A 12,612-nucleotide genomic window follows, 5' to 3' on the forward strand; every position below is an offset into this window, starting at 1 on the left:
TTTTCTGAGGTTTGTATCAATGTGTTTGCTGAATTTTGCACATTTAATAACAATTGCCGTATTTAGTTAATTTTTACAATAATAATGTTGCTTTTTAATGTGTTTTTTTTTGCACAACCTTTGCTTATTTTTAATAAATATGCATTTTGTTTTAGTTTTCGTGTGAATTTCTTTCTTTCATGGGTTTTCTCACCGACTTAGTACAACAATAATTATATAGTAAGAAATAAATTAATGTTTTTTATTATTTTTATATATATATATAGCTGCATATATGAGTTTGTTGACTTTTTGAAAACACTTAAATTGTTTGTTTTTTGTTTTTACCCCTTTGCTCAAATGCCTCTTCTTTCGGCCATTTTATAAACGGCCCAAAGTTGTTGGCATTTCAATAAAAATTACAAATTGCTTCGCATTCTAGAATTATTTAGTTGCAAAAGATTTCCAATCGAGCAATGCTGCGCTCTTTGTTCGTCCATCGACTCTCTAATTCTAATTGGTTTCTCATTCTATTTCTACGGCTAAACAAAAGATTTGGAAAACAAACGTTTTGAGTTTGGGGCAAAAGGAATATTTTGAATCTTCATGAGCCCTAAGAAGAGACAAAAACATCCTTTTTCTAAGGCAACCGAATGGGTACATAGTTTTGAACTAAAGCACATTTAAGTAACAATTGCCGAGCATGGCGAACGCACAAAACTTGAGCATTGCCGCGGACTCTTTTGCTAGAGGAGTAGTCGAATACAATTTGTAATTCTTCTTCAGGTTCGGAGAAGAACGGCTCGACAGCCGTGTGTCGCCAACTAATTCTTCTGCCTAGTTGCGTGTGTCGATTTATTTATTCATTTGCGCATCCGGTTGCCGTTTGTTTGAACTTTTCGTGTGAGTTTTTGAGCGCGTGACATTGATTAACAAATTGGAATCGCGCAGAGAAAATCGCATTTAAATATATTTAGTTCTCGTTTCGCCTTTGCCTTTGCCTTGGCCTTTTAATACTGTTCTCCAATTTCGAATTGTAAACAAGCAAGTGTAAAATAGCAAAAAACCCTAAACAACTAAAACTAAAACAATCATTGTATAATATTTTGATTTTTCAAAAAATGTGTTTCAGTTACGAATAAAAACAAATAGCCCGTTTTTACAAAACTATAATTAAGAGAGAGCACTAAACATAAGTTACAATTTTAAAAGTATATTAAAATTAGATACATAATCCTTCCTGCTCTTTTGTATATACAATTAATTATGGCAATTCATATGGAGTATACCGAAATGATACTAAAATCGAACCACAGACCCATTTTGGCGAACTGATTTTCAAGCTGAATTGCTTTTTACACATTCTTCTTTCACCCGATTTAAAAAAGCTGTGCTTTTGCATCGACACGATCTTTTCATCTCAACAGTATGAAAACATTGTTTTCCTGCCATTTATCAGAAAAACCTTTCCTTGTCCACTTTCAGATATCTTTAAGATACCGTAGATCTGGTGAAATAATCAGTACTTCTTGGTAATTAGTTTGCAAAAATGGGTCCTCAGGCTGTCATCATGGATAAAGCCTAGAACAGCAAGCGTCCATAATCGTTTTGGGGTGCCTTCCTGCCAGTTGATTGCATTAAATACGACGGAGTCTGATGCTGCGGAGCACCCAAGCTGTGCGACAGCTCCCAGTTGTAAAAATGACGCTGCGATTGGGACTGCGATTGCTGCGAGTGCTTCTGCTTGGCGCCCCACGGACGCTTGGCGCTGTTCATTATGCTCTGCTCGGAGTGGTGGTAGTGGAATTCGCTTCTGGGCCTGGGGTCATCATCGTGCTGTCCTTGCAAGCGGGCCTCCAAATGTCAGACATGCGGCTTGTGCTGCCCGCCGCAGAGGCCGCAGTGGATGCCGGCCAAGTGGCAGGCGCGGAGCGGCGGATAGCACCACAGGCAGGGCACGAACAACGAGAGGATCGCCAGGCCCAGCCAGCGCTTGCTGCAGCCGGCCTCGCTGGCGCTGCAGTCGCACGGATGCTGGGCCGTCTCGCCCTCGGCGTCGCTCATGCAGTGGTAGATCATGCAACGGGCACAGCCCATCCCGGAGATGCACTCGTAGCCGCTGCGAAACGCATCCGGGGCATATTCGCAGGCGCCCCGACGATTGAAGTCCTCGCTGTACAGCTCGTGGCAGTAGCGGCATCGCAGACGCGTCTCCTTCTTCAGTATGTCGGATACGTTCGGCTTGTGCAGTGGCTTTCCCGATCCGCCGTCGCGACAGGCCAGTCCTCCACCCGCCGCCGTCTGAGCCGCCGCCATCGCCTGCGCCGCCTCCAGAGCGTTGCGCTTCTTCAGTGCACTGATCGACTCCCTGCGAGCATTGAGCACCTGCGCTCCCACCGGCTGGTCCACCACCGGATAGTTGTAGTCGTGGTGCACCGCCGTCAGCGTCACGTACGAGTAGTTCTCACTGGCCGCTATCTGGCCGGCGGTCGCCGGCGATGGAGCAGCAGAAGCGGGCGGTGCGTCTGGCGGCGACGTGGTGGCCGATGTTTTGTCCGTGGATATGTAGTGAATGGGCGGCGGAGGCAGCTTCTCCGAGTCGGAGTTGTTGCTGACGCTCTCTGCAAAGTAAGCGATGGATTAAGATGTGCTCTGAATTGCTAAGTCAATGGGTGTCAAGTGCATCAATTTTAAAGAGTTTTGCACTTGTTTTTACCCAATCTAGCAACACTTACTGTGACTTTTCTCGCTGCCCTCGGGGCTTGAATGGATCTTTTGTAAACTCTCGCTCTCCACAGGTAAGTCCAGGGTCATGAATACATCATCTTCGCCAACCGAATCATATTTGGTTAGCGGTGGGCATATTATCGTTGGATTCGATTTGGCCAGTCCTAGATAAGGTAAATGATTCAGTTTTAGTCATGATAAATTAATAACTATATATGTGAAAACAGCAAAGTTTTTAGCAAGGCGCAAAGCAGAGAACAGTTTAAAGTTGTACAGAGAGAAGATAGATCTTGACGAGCGTAAAATCAGAATACAGCTAAGTGTAAGCATGGAAATCGAAAAGAACTCATCGAAACGTGGTGACCTACTAGTGTGTACTAGACTATACTATTTCACATATATGTGCTGAGAATTTTGAAGTGATCGAGCAGCGCAATGTTCCTCTTCAAAGCAAACAGCACACACACAAAACTAAATTCGAGGTACGGCCTCATTTAACACTTACCAATTTGATTGAAATTATAGATTTAAATGTTTGGTTGATTTGTTGATTTTTAAAACAATTTGCAATATTCCAATGTGATTGTGTGTGGTGATGTTTGATATTTGGGTTGGTTTTTCGTTTGGTATTGTGGCAAAAGTAGAGCATAAGACATACAAAAAGTTATATATATATATTAGTAAACGAAAGCAATACTAAGTCAGAGGCTTGGAAGAATCGGAAGAAAGAAAGTCAAGTGGCTTCGGCACGAGTAGGTAAGCAGTAGGAATCAAAAGGCAACTAAAGCGGGCTGACAGAAAGCAGAGAGAGATAGAGACGGGATGTGCAAGCCGGTCATGCAACTAGTTGGTAGTTGGGGCTCAGCCATGAGGATTCGGGCAGGAGTTTACCATCGATCAGCTCGTTGTAGGCGCGCAGGACGCCCTTGTCAAAGGCTCGCGCATCGGCGGCCGTTTGAAATGTGAGTCCATTCCGCTGCTTCCCTGCGCGCCAATGATGAAATGTGGGCATTACTTTGTAATACTTCAGATCACGATTGATCACACAACTCAAGATGACCTGTCGGAAGTAAATCAATCAATATCATCAGCATATTCCAGTGTTTGATCTATACTCACGCTCTGATCGGATATCCTCTGCCCGTAGATGATGTAGTCATGACCCGATGCCAATGGGGATAGCCTAGCCCGCTTCCGTATCGAAACGTTGGCCAGGCCACCCCCGGCCAGCGGAAGCCAGCCCTCGGTGCTCTCGTCTCTGGTCATTACCTGTGCGCGTACTGTTACTAAGAAGTCGCTGTGAAAAGAAAAAAGGGGTGTAAGTTCCATTAGTTTCGATGAAGAATACAATTTAGTCCTTGATTTTAATATCTCTGTAGGTTTATAGCCATTTTTTAATGTAATATAAGATTAGACATATCTTAGCCTAAATAATGAAATCGCTATCAATCCCACCTGCTTATTTTGCGTTTGGGACCAAGTTTGGTATAGGAAACCGTAGCCATGCTGGACGTACCAATGCTTTAAAACGAATGAGAGGCATCGAGGTACCAGAGCTGCCTCTATATCCTCGACAGGATAACCCACAAGTGTCGCTAATTTGGCTAATTCAATTTTTCGGCACCCTCAAGGAAGCCATAGCAAGGATACTAGTAGCACCTGCCATCGGCAAAAATTGATTCATTGAAGCGAGGGTAAAAAGCCAATGAAAACTAAAAATATCTGGATGTCCTTCGTTATAAAAATACTAACTCAAAGCAAGGACAAAGCAAGGATATATACCTTTATCTCATCTAGTCTTAAAATGAGAACCTAACGAGTTTATTGAGATACTTTTTTAAAGGGGTTTCAGCAATGAAGAATCTGTATGTAACTTGGCGTTGCCAAATGATATACGGTTTCATTCTTGAAAATGAAGCCGCAACTTCGGAGCTAAGGACTTTACTCGCCTTATGAATGGGTAGCATAAAATGGAGTTTTTGATGACCTGCGCACAAGTTTCGCATAAATTGAATGTGCTTGAATAGGGACAGAGTTCCCGGGCAACTCAAAAAGGGAGTTACTCAATGAAAAAAGCTCCAAAAAGGGAGTTGAAACTTCACTAGGCCAATGGGAAGTGTATGTGCGTGTGTGTGCTTAAGGGGAGGGGTTTGTGTGCATGTGTGTGCACCGGTGTGCGTGTCATATGTACACATGCTTGTCCTAGTTTCGCTGGATTTTACAGAATGAATATTTTTGTCGCGACGTCACCGGGCCTCCGAGAAGGCAGGACATGTCAAGGACTGGTCCCGCCATGGTTTTCATTCAGCTACGTCAGCTCCGTCAAGGATTTTGCGAGCCAGCGTGAATGAAAAGCGAAAGGAAGCCAACGGAACTATCCAGGGTCAGAGCATAATAATAGCGCATAACGGGTTTTCATTGAGCAAGAGAGGCGATGCCAAGCTAACCGTTCACTCCATTAGAGTTGCCACCCAGTTATTCGAGAGTCTGTGGTCCACCCAGGGTGTAGTCGAAATGAAGTTAAATGATATATGTAGATATACTACCAACTCCGCCAAACATAAAACATACACACACTTTTATATACTTGTGGAAAGCTAGAAGCCTGCCCCAAGCCGAAACTAAAAGTCTATCAATATTTGGAAGCTCTCACTTCCAGCCACAGCGCATGCGTGGGAAAGATACCGTTAGAGACGATGTGAGAGATGGAGAGAGAGCGAGCGAGAAATCCAGTTATCTTTCCTAATGTGTGAGCGTGTGGGAGTTGTCGCCCATAAATGATCTGGGTCCAAGCTAAATCCAACCAACTAACCAATTTCCCGACTTTTTAACACCATATAATTATTTACAAAATTTTCGAGTTATTTGGTATGCCCAAAACATTGTTGCCAAGCGAATGCTTTGGATACTCCCACACACACACACTTCGACGCCCACTCGCACACACACACACAGGGCCTGCAGCAGGAAAAGATGAATGAACGCTCTGCGTGTGCGTGTACGTCTATGTCTGTGTTCGTGCACACCCACACGAAAAGTGGGAGAGGCGACGCCACAATACAACAAAAAATACAAAAGTTTCAACACCCAGAGCCACTCTTTAAATAGGCGAATAGTTTTGATAGCCCCCCATGTCTAACACACACGCACACAGACGCACACTCCTACCTATATTTGCACACAAGAACAAATGTCGCGTGGTAACGATGTCCCGCTTACCGTTACATTATTCACATGCCAATCAATTTACAATGCAAAATTGAAATCGAATGTTGTTTCCGCTGCAGCAAGAAACGCAGCAAACAGGGTGACTTTTTTTTACAACATTAGTAGGATATTAAATGGCTTTTTTCATGCGTATTCAATTTTTTGTAATAAACAAAATAATATAAAATTAATCACTGAATTTTAATAGCACTCATGCTAAAAGTATCTAAATGAAAGTTTACAAAATATAGTTGCCTACTTTATGGCGACTTTATTGCATAAATAAGTTAAAAAATATTTGCTAGGTTTTCTCTGAGATCTCAAGATCTGCAGAGCAATGAAATATATTTTGTAAATATTTCATGCAGACCATTTAAAATGTATAAAATCCGAAAAATGGTATCATTGCAAAACGTAAGCCTCTTTTTCAAAATTGAGCCATTGTTAATGGGAAAGTTTAACCATCAAAGGTAAAAAGTGAAGAGATAGTCATAGAAGACAAAGCTAATCCTATTAGAAGAATTCGATTATATTATAGCGAGAGGAAGTGCGTTACCTTTCTACAACAAAAACACTTTTAAAATATGTATTTAAAGTTATTCCAAGATCTGCATTCGTTCGTAAACTCGCTGGGATTCAATTGAATATATGGAGGTCAACTAAAATCGCTGATATCATTGATCTCTCTGCTAGTTTTCGCACATCGGAATAGTCGTGGGCACCCATTAAGCGACTATGTGTGCGGGGGCATGCCGCGTATCAATTCATTATGAGGACGGAATAAAGAGCAAGACATGAATGAAACTATTGGAACCTTGGGTGCCCCGTGCCCCTCCTTTTTGTTCTTGTTGCGCAGGCATTTGCCGAAAGAAATAAACGAACCGCGGACGAAACAAACAACAAAACGACGGACAAACACAAAATGACATCATTTTCGAATAGAATTTAAAGAGCGCCAGTGGCGCGAGGCAATAATACGTGAGTAGTCGTAACAACGGCAATTATTGGGCCCAGAGGCGAACGGAAAAAGAAACCACACATGGGGGCGTTCCATTTCATTCATTAAAAGTGTCGACAGACAATGCGGAGACTTCAGTTCGCCCAGACAAATGACTCACGCTTCTTCCTTCATTCATTCGACGACTGGCGGTTGGCTGTCCATTGAGGAAAAGAGCCCGTCGACTCAATTTAAAAGCGCTTCGCAAATTGAAATTGACTTCCACCAATCGGCTTCCAATTGATGGCAATTAATCGAGGCACGCCAAATAATTGCAACACATGAAATGCGCATTATAGCCAGAAACGAGTGCAGCCGAACCGAAGTGGCGCGCTTCGTCACTACTTGCCTTAATTTAAATGTGTACAAGAACACAAGGCACTTTTAAATAAATACATATCGTCTTAATATTTAAAAAAAAAAATTAAATTCCAAGTTCATGTTAAAAATAAACTAGAAAACTGAGAATGATTAAAAACTTTCAACAAACTCTAGGAATTTAATAATTGAGTAAGCCGACCATGACAGCAAATTTAAAAATTCCTGAAATTTTCTTATCAAGTATGTATAATACATGATATCCGGGATATGACGTTTTAAGTTCCTTTTAAAAACACAGCAATCTGAAATTTTCAAAACATTGTTGGTTTTTAGTGAGCTTTTTTTTTAAACGCGCGAGTACCAACTTGTTCTCTGATTTCAATTTAAAGCTTTTTAAATCCTAGATAATAATTTGAATATCCAAGACACTTTTAACCAGACTTATTTATATTATTTTGAATATTACTATAGATAGAAACAGATGATAAAGTCTTCTATTCTGTGAATATATATATCTCCTCCACTGAATATATCTACAGATCTATCAATCTACGTATTTGAAGTTGTTGTAATTGCGAGAAACTCACCTTTCATGTCCTTCTGTCATGGTTCGTTATCAGAAAGATTCTAATATAGCAGCGTGTAGTGTCGGTGTTGTTGTTGTTGGTGGCGAAATACACCATGATTAAAGCATAAAGACATTCAGAGCTGCTGCTGCACAAACGTTTCCAACGAAAAAAGTGTAATCGAGCGACAACAACAACACCAGAAGATAGTCAAATAGTTGCTTAGGCGATCCAATCCCACGTTGTTGTTTTTGCTGTTGTTATCCGACTTGCAATATCTCGCCGATCTCCAGTACTCTTCCTCTTTTCGTTTCTCTGCTTCTCTTGCGTTTTGGCACAATTTTGGGGGGCGGGGCTTTGCAAAGAGTTGGGGGGGTTCTATTCATTCACTAAAATTGAAGGTGGGCGAAGGTGAATAATTAATTTCGGGTTTCGCGTTTATAAATCGAGAATCACTTTTACTTTTCCCCAAATACACAAACACGGCGCTTTTCATGTGGGCGTGTAGACAAACACAGTGGAAAACTTCGCGCACACACACAAACGCGTACATACACGGATTTTTCCAAGCAACAAAAGATGTAACAGATGAAAATTGAGAGAAGGAGAGGCTCAACTCGGTATTCTCTACGCGTTTCAAACACTGACTATTCGGAATTGTAAACTATATTGCTATTTTTCTTATTTATTTAGCTGTTTTGAACTACCATTTGCTGCGAGCACTGCTTTTTTATTAACATAAAATTTGCAAAAGCGAAAATTCATTCATACATTTTCCACCAACGAATCAATCGCTCTCGCTCTCCCACTCTCCGTCTCTCTATCTCCCTCTCGCGCGCTCTCCGCAGCTTGCGCAGAAAGTTTTTTGGGCGATTTCTCCATGTGTGTATATGCTGCTCTGCTTGCTGTTGCTGCCTTTACATATTTCATATTTACATACGCCTATACATACTGCACCACAGCTATATCTTTTCACCGATTTTCCCAACCGATATGTTTAATTGCCAACCGCAGCGGTTTTCAACTATATTTTCTTCTTATTGTTCTCGCTTTTCACTGGGCTTACGTATGTATGCATGTGCGTGAATTGGAGTACTACTTTTTAGTAACAGTAAAAATGAGAGGGAGAGGAAGAGAGAGAGCACTGGATGAGCTCGTTTTTCATTATTTCGCATTTAAAATGTGTAACTCTGCCTTTTAATTCATTTATTTAACAACGCGCACACATACACACTAACACACACACAAAGCAGGAGCAGACGCAACAAAATGTAGCATTTTTCTTTGTATTAATTTTGCACTGTTTTTAATGACATTTACTTGTGCTGCTTGTGCGCAAATTTTTTTGCGAATATTTGTGCTTTTTCCGATTGGGCGTTTTTGACAATTAAGCAGATATTTTCACAACAATTGACATTTCCAAAAACAAACGACGGCGACGGCGAAAAAATTAGGAGACAGTGTGACCGTGGACGAATCCGATAAATATACTCTCTGTGCCAACTCTAAAACTTCATATAAAATACCAACGTATGTAAATGCATATAACGAAAATATGAGTTTTATGGATTTGCAACTCTGGGGTTAAAATTTATGGCGAATTTTTTGAAAACGGAAATGTTGAAGAAACTAAATGTTCGCATTGTTTTATTAATTCAAAATTTTAATTATTTCGAATTTTATTGTGTATCGATAGTTAATAGTTTTGAATTAACACTAAAGGCAATAACGTTACTAGGAAAGCCTACAATTTGGTATTTGTTTTAAGAAACATCATTCGGTGCATTCATTCATCCACTCCGCAGGCTGGAGTATTTCCCAGGTATCTGGTCTGCGAAAGAACCAACGTGGATGACGCCGTGCTGGCTGTAATTAACAGAATATGGCAGCTAGTCCTGTGGAGGAGCGGGAACTGTTCCCGATTGGAGTGCCACCACTCCAGTACGTCAAACCTATCGTTATGAGCCATTTGTTTGACCTTTCTGGCATTTGTATGGTATAACAATTCAGGCGAATGCGGGACATTGGGAGTGCGCCTGCTTAAGCTTCTGTTCGTATTTCCAGACCAGTTTCTGAAGACCTGCATCTTTGACAACGTTGAAGGGACGGCAGTTGGCGACGCACCCCACCGCCTGGGTTACCTTATCTGTGGCCTTGACCGCACTGGAAACGTGTGGATTCCGATGGGAATCCTCTTCATCCTCGTAGCCACCGCCCAGGTGTCCTCTGTTTTTGGACATGTGACTTCGGTTCTGCAGCACTGGGGTTGCTCCTTGTGTGAAGTGTATCCATTTTGCCGCGACTGCACTTCTTGCTGAATCGCAGAACTCCGGCGTTCAAATGAGCCTTGAAATAGCTCTGGCTGTAGGAAGCCATTAAAACTTTACCCATTTTAAGAGATTCTAATGATTCAATTTACAATGAGCAACTCAATTGAGTTTATCGATAGTCTGTTTACCATGTGTAATCGGAATCGTTAGTCATAAGAGAATTTTATGTTTTAAACTAAAAGAAAAGATACAAAAGACATAAGAAAAAAATACAATTCAAAAGAATTAACTTTACCAAGTTATATTAGATCAAGTTCTTTTTAGGAAAGTCAGTGGCTATTTACACCACCTTAGACTTTTCGCACCGTTCTCGCCATTGTTTACCAACACAGTTTTGTGCGTGACTGAATTTTCGTGAGTTTGTATTTGTGTACATTTTGTAATTTCGGTTTGTTTTCCTTTTTGGCAAACTAAACCTGCACGAATCGAACAACCGATCCGCCACGATGCATGTTGAAAAGAAATCAGAGCTGCGTAGCCTACTCAAATCCGGGGACAAGCGTTGCAAACTCGTTGAGCCCAGGAACACCAAAAGCTGCGTCTGGAGGTTTTTCAATCTTGTCCAGTGCGACGACCACATAGAGCCGTACGCCTGCTGCAAAACCTGTGGCGATCTGTTATCCTACAGCGGTAAAACTGGAACCGGATCGCTGCTACGGCACCGATGTCTCCACTCCAGCAGCAGTAACGGTAAGTTCGGGATCCGAAATATCACGCACGCCCTTCGCAATCGAAATCCACTGCCACGCGTGTTCCGTGCCGTAGAAACCGAGCACGGATCAGTGCCCGATGCCATCGCGATAAATCCACGGTTCATCGGTACAGGCTCCTCCACTTTTGCGCGGGAAAAGTAGAAAATCTAGTTATAGCAAGGCAGTAAATCCCCTTGGAAAAAAAACTATAGATAAAAATAGTGCCGGATAGGTACAGAATTTTCCCCAACCAGTGGTTGTGCTTGTAAACAGTTTATAAACCTATTGTATATTTTCTAAAATGATATTAAAAATTAGCTAAAAAATATTGTTATGTTAAAAGTATTTCGCTGTTGAAAAGTATGTAAACATTCTTTTATTCTTGTTTTTCACCTCGGTTTGCCGTTGCCTTTGTTTCTACTTTTACGTCCAGGCGTTTTACAACACTGCAACGGCACTTGACAACACTGACGACAGCAACGCTAATATCGCAAAAAAATAAATTTGTGGAGAAAAATCACGTTTGACGTACTAATTACCTAGAGAAAAGTATTGAAAATGCCCAAGGGTCGTGTTAGCAATGTGTGGCAGCACTACGATATTAACGAGGAGTGTGAAAACTTTGCGATATGCCGTTACTGCGGCAATAATATATCGCGTGGAGGCATGGCCAGCAATTTGAAGGGCAACAATACGACCAATTTGTGGACGCATCTGCGGCACAAGCACAGGGACGAGGTGCTGGTCAGTCCGGTACAGCAACGTCCCCAGGCCCGGATGATCCCAATCATCAAGAAAGGTAATCCTAGCAAAGTTCGTATGGCGGGCTATCGACCCTTGGGACGGCGGGAAACTATCGCCGGCGCCCATCTCTGGGTTATGATATTTTTGTTATTATACGGTAGCTGTACCAATATGTATCGTATTAACCATCGCTTCCATCCTTTGCATTGCAGACAAAACCGTGCGGATAACCAAGGCCAAGACGCTGAGGGAGCCGCTGCGTGTGGCCAAGCCGAAGATCGAGTCGAACGTCGCCAGTTATCTGGGCGAGGCGGGTGCCCTGCCGCAAAAGTGGGAGGAGTACGAGCAGAACGATGAGATTAGCGAGGACATTAAGGACATCATATACAGCGAGGATCCACTGTGCTATAGCCCTATACACGTGATGGATGATGAGGGCCTGGATCAGCCTGAGAAGCAAGTGACCGTGCTAACCCATTCGACTTCACCCGCCGGGGGTAGTAGCAGGCCCATCGGTGTGGGTTCGGGCGTACAGGCTACTGTGGTGGCCTCCACGTCCTCCAGCAGCAGCTCGGCCAAGCAGCTGAAGAACAACCTGGAGACGTCCATCGAACGGCTGACCGCTGTCAGCGAGCAGCTCAGCTACATCATACAACAGAATCACGAGGAGCTCACCAAGGACGACGACTACTATTTTGCACTTAGCTTGGTGCCCGTCATGCGCCACCTTTCGCTCAGTCGGAAGATGTACGTGCGGTCCAAGATCCAGGATATATTGTTCAAGGAAAGTGAGGACTCGCCAATTGCCAAGGATGAGTAGTCGCTCCAATATATACATTTACCAAGAGGAACGAAGGAAACGATAAAGGAAAAGGACGTCTAAGCGTGTCGTAAACTAAGTTAAAAATTATACATATGTTATGTATTCATTTAAATTATGCTCTTTTATCAATTGCGAATACTTTGATTGTATATTTTCCAATTATATTTTACTTAAAACTCAAAACGAAATAAAGCACTACAATAAATTAAGGAAAAGTCGACTTCAT

General features: G+C 42.3%; 2 protein-coding genes across 6 annotated transcripts; one reads left to right on the forward strand and one right to left on the reverse strand.

Annotated features, from left to right (window-relative positions):
* Window positions 1-1,464: 1,464 nt before the first annotated feature.
* Window positions 1,465-9,272, reverse strand: LOC117137938 (sprouty-related, EVH1 domain-containing protein 1). Of its 4 annotated transcripts, none has more exons than XM_033299700.1 (6): window positions 9,118-9,272; window positions 7,819-8,186; window positions 3,826-4,003; window positions 3,598-3,766; window positions 2,715-2,804; window positions 1,465-2,600 (listed from the first exon to the last, which is right to left on the reverse strand). In XM_033299700.1, exons 2-6 carry the CDS (start codon window positions 7,836-7,838, stop codon window positions 1,843-1,845), a joined length of 1,215 nt encoding a protein of 404 aa, XP_033155591.1. In that variant the 5' UTR covers window positions 7,839-8,186; window positions 9,118-9,272; the 3' UTR covers window positions 1,465-1,842. The 4 variants fall into 4 exon arrangements, with proteins under 4 accessions (XP_033155591.1, XP_033155589.1, XP_033155590.1 ...); XM_033299698.1 differs by having other exon boundaries at window positions 2,715-2,870; window positions 9,118-9,271; XM_033299699.1 differs by lacking the exons at window positions 7,819-8,186; window positions 9,118-9,272 and adding an exon at window positions 4,162-4,226.
* Window positions 9,273-10,471: 1,199 nt separating this feature from the next.
* On the forward strand, window positions 10,472-12,606 carry LOC117136597. Of its 2 annotated transcripts, XM_033297579.1 has the most exons (3): window positions 10,963-11,051; window positions 11,253-11,618; window positions 11,776-12,606. In XM_033297579.1, exons 2-3 carry the CDS (start codon window positions 11,378-11,380, stop codon window positions 12,381-12,383), a joined length of 849 nt encoding a protein of 282 aa, XP_033153470.1. In that variant the 5' UTR covers window positions 10,963-11,051; window positions 11,253-11,377; the 3' UTR covers window positions 12,384-12,606. The 2 variants fall into 2 exon arrangements, with proteins under 2 accessions (XP_033153469.1, XP_033153470.1); XM_033297578.1 differs by lacking the exons at window positions 10,963-11,051; window positions 11,253-11,618 and adding an exon at window positions 10,472-10,817.
* Window positions 12,607-12,612: the final 6 nt, after the last annotated feature.

This window comes from Drosophila mauritiana, chromosome 2R, assembly GCF_004382145.1.
Source record: "Drosophila mauritiana strain mau12 chromosome 2R, ASM438214v1, whole genome shotgun sequence".
NCBI classification, from domain to species: domain Eukaryota; kingdom Metazoa; phylum Arthropoda; class Insecta; order Diptera; family Drosophilidae; genus Drosophila; species Drosophila mauritiana.